This window comes from Fusarium redolens (genome assembly GCF_020744475.1).
Source record: "Fusarium redolens strain MPI-CAGE-AT-0023 chromosome Unknown BKA55scaffold_1, whole genome shotgun sequence".
NCBI classification, from domain to species: Eukaryota; Fungi; Ascomycota; class Sordariomycetes; order Hypocreales; family Nectriaceae; genus Fusarium; species Fusarium redolens.
The window spans coordinates 5107765-5116315 of NW_025763664.1; the positions used below are offsets into that span (position 1 = coordinate 5107765).

The 8551-nt window shown below is 49.7% G+C and overlaps 5 protein-coding genes across 5 annotated transcripts; 1 reads left to right on the forward strand and 4 right to left on the reverse strand.

Moving 5' to 3' along the window:
* Positions 1-118: 118 nt before the first annotated feature.
* On the reverse strand, positions 119-782 carry BKA55DRAFT_533183 (uncharacterized protein; the record flags this gene model as incomplete). Its single annotated transcript, XM_046189432.1, has 2 exons — positions 119-600; positions 662-782. 2 exons carry the CDS (start codon positions 780-782, stop codon positions 119-121), a joined length of 603 nt encoding a protein of 200 aa, XP_046057359.1.
* Positions 783-1429: 647 nt separating this feature from the next.
* BKA55DRAFT_498242 (origin recognition complex, subunit 6) lies at positions 1430-2624 on the forward strand (the record flags this gene model as incomplete). The annotated part of the gene is made up of 2 exons (XM_046186531.1): positions 1430-1611; positions 1658-2624. 2 exons carry the CDS (start codon positions 1430-1432, stop codon positions 2622-2624), a joined length of 1149 nt encoding a protein of 382 aa, XP_046057360.1.
* On the reverse strand, positions 2507-4238 carry BKA55DRAFT_54851 (uncharacterized protein). Its single transcript, XM_046191124.1, has one exon. It carries the CDS (start codon positions 4129-4131, stop codon positions 2737-2739), a length of 1395 nt encoding a protein of 464 aa, XP_046057361.1. The 5' UTR covers positions 4132-4238; the 3' UTR covers positions 2507-2736.
* A 1550-nt stretch (positions 4239-5788) lies between these two features.
* Positions 5789-6804, reverse strand: BKA55DRAFT_496617 (uncharacterized protein; the record flags this gene model as incomplete). The annotated part of the gene is made up of 3 exons (XM_046186390.1): positions 5789-6245; positions 6305-6635; positions 6684-6804. The coding sequence occupies 3 exons, from the start codon at positions 6802-6804 to the stop codon at positions 5789-5791; spliced, it is 909 nt and encodes a 302-aa protein (XP_046057362.1).
* Positions 6805-7109: 305 nt separating this feature from the next.
* BKA55DRAFT_603319 (uncharacterized protein) lies at positions 7110-8281 on the reverse strand (the record flags this gene model as incomplete). The annotated part of the gene is made up of 3 exons (XM_046196567.1): positions 7110-7494; positions 7546-7846; positions 7896-8281. The coding sequence occupies 3 exons, from the start codon at positions 8279-8281 to the stop codon at positions 7129-7131; spliced, it is 1053 nt and encodes a 350-aa protein (XP_046057363.1). The 3' UTR covers positions 7110-7128.
* Between the last annotated feature and the right edge of the window lie 270 nt (positions 8282-8551).

Here is an 8551-nt window from a genome sequence, read left to right on the forward strand (position 1 = left end):
GAATTTCAGTTTCATCCCTCATGATGTCATGCGCCCCTATCACACACACCCCGAGTCCCTGCCCCAGTCATGGTATTCTAGGTAAAGTAAAATACAGTTCGGTATCGCGTTCTATCGTCTATTGTCGTCGGAACTTTTGAGGAATGTTGGCCTCGACGATGGAGAGCTTCTGCATTGCTTCGAGGCGTTCCTGGGCGTCCTCCATCTCGTCATGTTTCTTAAAATGCTCAATGTCTTCGGGATGTGTCAGGTCCTCGAGCTTGGTGTTGTCGTCGTGGTACTTCTCCCAATGATGAATTTCATACTCGTACTCATCGTCGCCGTGGTGGCCAGGGCCAGTGTTTAGGTCGGGGAGTGTCTTTCCAGACTTGATAAAGTCCATCCACTCCTGGCGACTGACAGAGGAGTCGCCGTCCTTATCGAGAAGACCCAGCAGAACATCGCGAACCTCGTCCTTCTTCTTCTCGGTCATGCCCTTGTTTGATTCGTCGAAGAGACCGTACGTTCGCATCAACTCAGCAGCTTGCCACCAGCCGTCGCTGTTGTAATCGTGGAGGGTGAAGAAGGAGTCGGCGTCCCAGCCTTGAACATGATGCTCCTCTGGAAGAAACATGTAAGTATAGTCACAGCGCATTTTGAAGAGAACAACATAGTAACATACCCGCCATATGTTTGGTCATCCAGTCGGCATTGGCATCAACAACTGGCTTCTGCGAGTGAGCGCCGCCATGAGCAAAGACAGTGGTCGCAAAAGCGACACTGAGCAAGACACCGGTGCGCATTGTGTTGTAGACCTGGCGCGAGAATCACAGAAGAGGAGCAAAAAATATAGACTTGCGCGATGCGGGTATTACAAGGCAATTGACGTTGGGAGAAGTCGACTTTAAAGGAGTGAAGTTCCAATCTGAAAGGACCTAGCAACGACTCAAGCGAACGTGGTCCCTATTGATCTGGATTTGGAGGTGGGCTGCCAGGGGTTCCCAAGCCGCTGAGCCACTAAAAGCTTAACTCCAGGTACAGCGGTATGGCTCTTGGACAGCCTCAACGCTGAGTATCAAGAACTTGGGCTGGATCGTTCTTTGAACTTTGGAGGTATGTAAATTAACTTTGATATTTTCTATGGCTGATCTAGAACAGGAACAACCTTTCTGTAAGATCAATGCCATACCTGAACTTTAGGTTGGACTTCATTGAACTTCTCTAAATTGATCCCTACAAACTCATCTCCATTCCTTGTTGTACCGAGAGATCTACAAACATCATCTGGTGGGGGGATTCTAATTAAGCACAGTCCATATCCCGTGATTTGGCGTCAGAAATAAACCTCTGTCCAACGCGTCTCCATACCAACCGCGCTCTCCATCTAAATATTGACTCCTTGTTCAAGCTGCATCAAACCTCGCGGCCACAAGAATTCCAACTCATCAACATGAGTCGTCAAATTGAGCAAGCGTTGCTCTCATTAATGCCAACTTATGGCTCTGACTTACCTCCAGCTCTCGTTGAACTTGCAGGTTCTTTGCTTGCCCAGTCTCGGCACCAAGCAAGTACCCTAAAGGCAGATGAAGAGATTGCTAGAACATACGCTTGCGCAAACATTGCGTGTGATCGGTATGAAGTATGAGATTAATTCGGGATACAAAGCTTACGATACCAGTCTCAAAATCACCCTTGATCTTCCACCTATCGAACCAAGACCACCAATTCCTCCCCGTATCTACAAGCGTCTCTACACTCATCTTGATAACATTCTGCGCGGCAACTCAACTCCCACAAGAGCTACTCCAGGACGAACAAGAACGCCAGGTTCAAGGTTCCGTGATGCCGATAACTCACCTGCCTCTGGCTCACGACCACTGCCATCAAGAGCTACACCAACAAAAGAACAAAGTCTAGCACAGTTCAGAACACCAACAAAGGGGGCAACTGGTACACCGACAAAATCTGCACGCAAGAAGGAAGCTTTTGCCGGAGTTAATCTTCATGCATGGATTCAACCTACCACAAGATGGGTATGTGCAGAAACTGACCACAAGAAACTGGCTCCTACGATTTTGGCTGGTATGGAGACCATCATAACACCTGCAGGTCGACGAACGGATGACGAGTGGGTTCTACAGAATCTCACGGCTTTGTTTGCCGCTATCTACTTTTTCGTGACTATGCGGGTCAAAGCTCTTGCTTCTGGAGAAGGTATTGACAGGGAAGGGTATGTCCCTCTTCGAAAAGAGATTCTTGCTCTACTCACCAGAGCACGAAACGAAGTTATAGTTAAGGATCTGGCGGAGGAGGATGCTTGGGAAGGTTGGTCGACCGTCAAGTCCAAGGATTTCGACGATGCGGTTGCTCAAGTCAACGAACGAGCATGGCTCACGGGTGACTGGTATCAAGGAATCGCAGATGTCGTCAAGCTGACTCAAAGAAGCCATCTCGAGGACGTCGAGATGCTGGATGAGGAGACAATCCCAAAAATGCAAATAAAAAAGGCGGACACCATGTTTCAAGACAAGTACGACTTTCTCAGCGATGCGAAACGGACAAAGTACATGCACTGGAAGGAAGATATGTTCGCCAAAATTGCTCTATCGACAACTCAAGGTGCTGCCATGGAGGTAGATACATAGTGAAGTGCTAAGCCCTGCTTCTCACCCGAGAATTATAGGAATACGAACTATCCTCTTCATTTCCTAAACATAGAAGATCCATCAAATCATTGTCTATTCAACATGAATCCGTTTACTTGGAGGATCGAGCTCGCTTCTGAAAGCCTCCGTCCTGGCCGTTGCCACCACCGAAGCCCTGGCCGGGGCCAGCAACGAAAGTAGGGATAGCACCGCCAGGCTGGGTTCCGCTGCCGCTACCGGCTCCCGGGGTCTGGACGGGAGCTTCAGGGACATCGGGAGTGTTGTTGTTACCGCCACCAAGGCCAGCACCGGGAGCAGGGGTAGCGACGGGACCGTTACCACCATCGAAACCGTTGCCGGGTCCAGCGACGAAGGTGGGAATGACACCGCCGGGCTGAGTCTGATCACCACCGGGAAGGCTTCCACCAGGCTGGTTACCGCCAGGGAGGCTGCCGTTTCCGCTGCCGGGTGTCTGGACGGGAGTGTCAGGGCTGCCAGAGTTGCCGCCCTCACCGAAACCATTGCCGGGTCCAGCGACAAAAGTAGGGATGGTACCACTGGGTTGGCTTCCACCTAGACCACCTCCAGGCTGGTTTCCGCTGCCAGGAGTCTGAATAGGAGTGCTAGGGGTGCCAGGGCTGTTACCCTCACCGAAACCGTTTCCTGGTCCAGCAACGAAAGTAGGGATGACACCGCTGGGAGCAGTGCCAGGACCCTCAAGTCCACTGCCTGGGGAGGGGACAAGAGTGGGAGCGACAGGAGCCTCAGTAGCATCGTTGTTTCCTCCATTTCCACCGTTTCCACCATTGCCACCCTCGCCGAAACCGTTGCCAGGTCCAGCAACGAAAGTAGGGATGGCACCGCCGGGCTGGCTTCCACCGAGGCCGCCACCGTTTCCTCCATCAGAGTTACCACTGCCTCCAGGGGTCTGAGGGGAGTCTTGGTTGCGAGATCGACCACGGCCTCGGAAGCCACTGGATGCACCTTGCACACCACCTCCGGTGCCCGGGGTTTGAATAGGAGCGGGGGCGGAAGCATCATCGCCGGTGTCGCCATCATTCCCTCCAGACAGGCCGCCACTTGGAGCTGCGGCGGGGGGATCATTGTTGTTGCCGCCACCGCCGAAGAAGCCACCTCCATTACCTCCGTTACCTCCTCCAAAGAATGGGAGGTTTCCAAGGCCGGGAATGCCACCACCACGGCCGCCACCAAAGAAGCCACCGCCAGTGCCTGGAGTGGTAGCAGGAGCATCGTTACCACTGCCGCTGCCGGGCAAGTTGAAGCCACTGCCAGGGGTTGGGATGGCACCTCCATTACCGCCTCCTAGGTTTGGAAGACCAGAAGGAATGAGACCAGAACCACCACTAGGAAGGGTAGTAGGGAGAGCACCGCCGAGACCAGCACCGGGTGTTTGGGCATCGCCTCCGTTGCCAAACTGAGGGCGAGGACGGGCCATGGCCGGAGAAGAAAGGGCCAAGGCCAAGGTGACAAGGTTAAGGACAGCCATTTTGATCTTGAAAGAGGAATATAATGTACTTGAAGGAAATAAAAAAGAGGGAAAAGATCGTGAAAAAAAGACTGACCACAGATGCCTGCAACTGAAAGTCTAGTGATGAAAGAAAAGAGCGAGTGAAAGTGGCGATGGAGAGAACCAGAAGTTGAACAGAAACATCAGAGAAACGGGCATTTATATACAATGTGCCTCGAAACAAAAACATGGGATGGACGTCAACGTCTGTCAACTACTCCTATTACCGAACGTAACCCAGAACTCGCGTAGACGCCCCATATTGACGCCAGCGAACCCCAGCTCCGATGGCAAGCTGATGGTTTCAAGATCCAGAGGCTCTGACAAACACAAGCAGGGAATTGATTAACCACGATTGGATCCCCTGGCGATCTCTGCAAGGGACAAGGGGTAAACCTTTGACTGCATTAGTGGAAAGATCTGGTGGATTGAGTTTATTAGTTTGCAGGAAAAAAGGCCGATGGATAAGGCTAACAAGCTCAAGTTTCGTGTTTAGAGACCTTGTCGATATTCGATATATCGGGGACAATGTGGGCGTCTAAGTCTTGGCCCTATTGGCAATCGATTTTGAAGATGACGCGGCTCACGTTTATCAATCACGTTTTTGGTGAATGTTTCCTTGCTATTCCATGGAATGAAACTCCGTTGCTCAAGGGTTTCTCCGTCGCTGGGTGTTTCAGGACCTTTTAAGGGGGTATTTTGAGTCAGGATCGGGTTTCGACTAGAGTCGTACTCCGAAACTTGGGTCTCCATATTTTTAGTCGACGGACATGTTTAAGTCAAACGAAACTACATATAGATCATACCATCCCTTGAGTTAATGGGGAATTTAGAGATGGGCGTTGGTGGATTATTGCGTTTTGGTGATGGTGTGACGGAGAATTCCAGAAGTTTAAATTCTCCTGATGGTGTCATTTGGTGATCTTTGTTTGAATCAAGGATATAATTATCGGCAGTAATAACGGCATGTGATTAAGGGCAATGATCAGCTTGTGCCTTGAGAACAGTTGGCTCGTTGTTGATGGATCTGTGGTTCATACAGTGTTGTTGTAAACAGTAAGCATACCAAATTGATGACCTCGAGGTAGCACATGGAGAGAAAAAAGGCATTTGAAAGTGGCTATTATAGCGACAAAAGAAACGAAGAAAACATGTGGTGATCTTCGAAAAAGGCAGAAATAGAAACAATATTTGCCTCGTGTTGCCAAGCAAACATCACATCTCGCTCTGTCATGATACGATTGATAAACAGTTCAGTTTCATCGGAACCCTCGTCACATCCGAGTAGCTGGATTCGCGAAGGGTTACCATCTCGACAAGAGTTTCAATAGAAACACGTCGCCGTTTAGCGGTTCAACTTGATGGGTTTGATGGGTACAGGGAGTGCGTCTTATGCCTAGGCATGGGCTTAATACAGGAAATATCGAATTCACACATAAACACTCCAAGAAAAGGAAGATTGATGCTGGGATCAAGAACTCGTAAATGATATGTGTATTCGGAAACACTGTTAGATGCTGATATGCGAGCGCTTACTCATGAGGATCAGTGTCGTGGATAATATCCCAAAGTGTGTTTTATCTCCGCTTCCTGGACGGTATAGCAGAGATGAACTATACTCCCCCTTGACAGACAATCAGCCCAGTTTTCCAGGAACAAAGGGGTGGCCAGCACTCAGCCCTCCATCAACGGCCCATGCCTGTCCGTTAACATAACTGCTCTCATCACTTCCCAAGAAGAGCGCAACACGAGCGATTTCATCAGCATGACCGCCTCTCTTCATAGGATTCAACTGTCCAATCTTCTTCTCACTTCCACGAGCCCTCGCAGCTTCATACACAGGCGCTGTCATGCCAGTCTCAATGAGACCTGGGCAGATGGCGTTCATTCGTACACCTGTTCCTGCGAGCTGATATGATATCGTCTGGGCGAGAGATACCACGGCTGCTTTGGAGGCTGAGTACGGTGTGGAACCTGCGTTGGAGCGAATTCCTGCGACAGACGCTGTACCGATGATACTGCCGCTGGCTTGAGGCTTATCGGCAGAAGTTTGCATCATTGCTGGTGCCGCGTATTTGGCAGCTAGAAAGACACTGCAATATGCAATTTAGATGATACTGATCCAGTATGTAATGTGGGGAGGTTCGCATACCTTGACGTGTTGGTGTTGAGTATCGACATAAACTCATCTTTGCTAAAGTCAGAGAACAACGTGGTTCGGCCGACGACTCCAGCATTAGCAAAGAAGACATCCAAGCGACCGTAGCGTTGGATAGCGTCATCGACTACCTCCTTGACCTTGTCCTCATCCGCTGCATCGAAACGCCTCGTGTGAATTTCCACCTTGGGATACGCAGCGTTGATCTCCTTCTTATGAGACTCAAGGTGCGTATCGTCAAAGTCGCAGAGATACAATGCTCGTGCACCGCTTTCAGCGTATTGATGCGCTGTAGCACGACCAATTCCCAGCGGTGAGTTTGTACCTATATCGAGTCAATGTTGTGCTTGGAAGAGGCCTCGTGTTTACGTACCTGTTATGATGACGACTTTGCCTTCGGCGCGAAGCTTACTTGATCCCGGAGCTACCTTGTTGATCGGTGGAAGAAGCTGTTTGCCAATGGCATTGATACGACTCTGAGCCTTGTCAGACATGACGTGAGTGTGTCTACTTGCAACTGTGGTATTATGTCAAGTAGATTGAAAATACAAAAAGGCGGGTTTTGATGCTATTAATGTCTTTATCATGAAGCCGAGGCTTGGAGTTCATCTGGGGTATGCCCCTGTTGGGTAAGAAGCTTCCCCGGCTAAAGTGGAGTCATGAGGGGAGTCCACCCCGGAGCCGAGGCTCGGGGAATCTATTCAAGACTTCCGGACTTTCTTCCGTCAAGTCACGTGAACCATATATTCGTATTCAATCGGTCATTGCTGATATTGCTTATTGAAACCATACTTCGCTAGCCGATAGTTACACAGACCCTACTCAACTTCAACAACATCATAAATAGGAATCATCTCCAAAAGTGTTGCCTCCAACATCTCCTTCTGCTCCTGAAGAAACTCCCTCACGGCATCTGGATTGAACTTGATACCCGCAGCTTGCTGCTCGCGAAGCTTCTTGGCGTGTTCCCGGAACCGTATCTCAAGAACATCTGCTCGGTAGGTACAGTAGTCATATACAAGTTCTGACTGATTACTTATGGGTCGAGAACCCGTGAGGACCATCTCGTCCTTGACAAAGGGAGACTTGGGACGGAATGCTGTGATGAAGGAGATTCGTTCTTTACCGATGGCTTTAAGTGCGGCGTGTTGGACATAGCGGCCTTGAAGAATCACTGCAGTACCCTAGAATATTATTAGTTTATATGTCTATGTTAAGTGACTTGTGCAACTTACCATGGTTGGACCGCGGACTTTGAGGACCTCACCATCACCTTTGAGGACTGCAGTCTCACCGCCCCTCATATCCGAGCAGTCTGAGAGCATTGTAACACAGACAAACGGAAAACTGTCGTAGTGCCAAGAGAAGCCTACGTTGTCGCTAGCGCCCTTCTTCTCATCTTCGCCATCGCTGAAGAGGAGGTTGCAATGGCCGATCTCATACTCAAATGCGTGAACTAGATCTATACCAGCCACTTTTGAAACCGCTTGCTGAACTTCGGGACTCTTCCAAAGAGCGTGAGCAAAGGGTGCTTGTCTATAACATGTCAGTCGAACGGCCTATCATTGTGTGTGAGGTGATGTACTTTTGAGTATATCCTCGAATCTGGTTCTTCGTAAAAGTTGAAGCATACTGGCACGTCCCAAGAACATCCTCACTGAGAAGTTCACGACGAACTTGCTTGACAGCAGCTTCAGTGAATAGAGGGAAAGGGTCGGAGGCAGCGATGGGAGAAACGCCTTGGTTTTCGTATCCCCATTCCTTCATAGTGTAAGTCCGCTTGGGGAACTCGAAGTTGACGTGCTTCTTGGCGTTGAACTCTTCAATGGGTGTGGCTTGAGCTGTGTCGACGACATCTTGCGGGATCTTGTTGGTAGGTCGGAAGGGAGCTTTGTTAGTTGGGCCGATAACGAAGGGTGCTGGCTTGCGGACTGGGAGGGAGGTCGGTGTATTGTAGATTACTGAAGGCATCTTGACTAAGATGTATAGGGATTCGATACTCGACTCCTGTACGGACAAAGTCCCTTGATATGAGTGTATGTATCAGTTCTGAACTGTAGAGCTCAAGATAAGAAGGGCGAGGCACAGAGGAACTCCGGTGTTTTATATCTAAGATGCTCCTGCCCAACCTCCGGTAGACTACAGTAGATTGTCCAATGAAAAGGGTGATTTGCTATCACAGATGCCTCGTTGAGTGGAAGGGTGTATGTCGAGCTATCATTCTTCGGTCAAAGGATCATG

Coding starts and splice junctions, on each gene's coding strand:
- BKA55DRAFT_54851 (XM_046191124.1), bottom strand. CDS start 4,131: ATGGCTGTCCTTAACCTTGTCACCTTGGCCTTGGCCCTTTCTTCTCCG.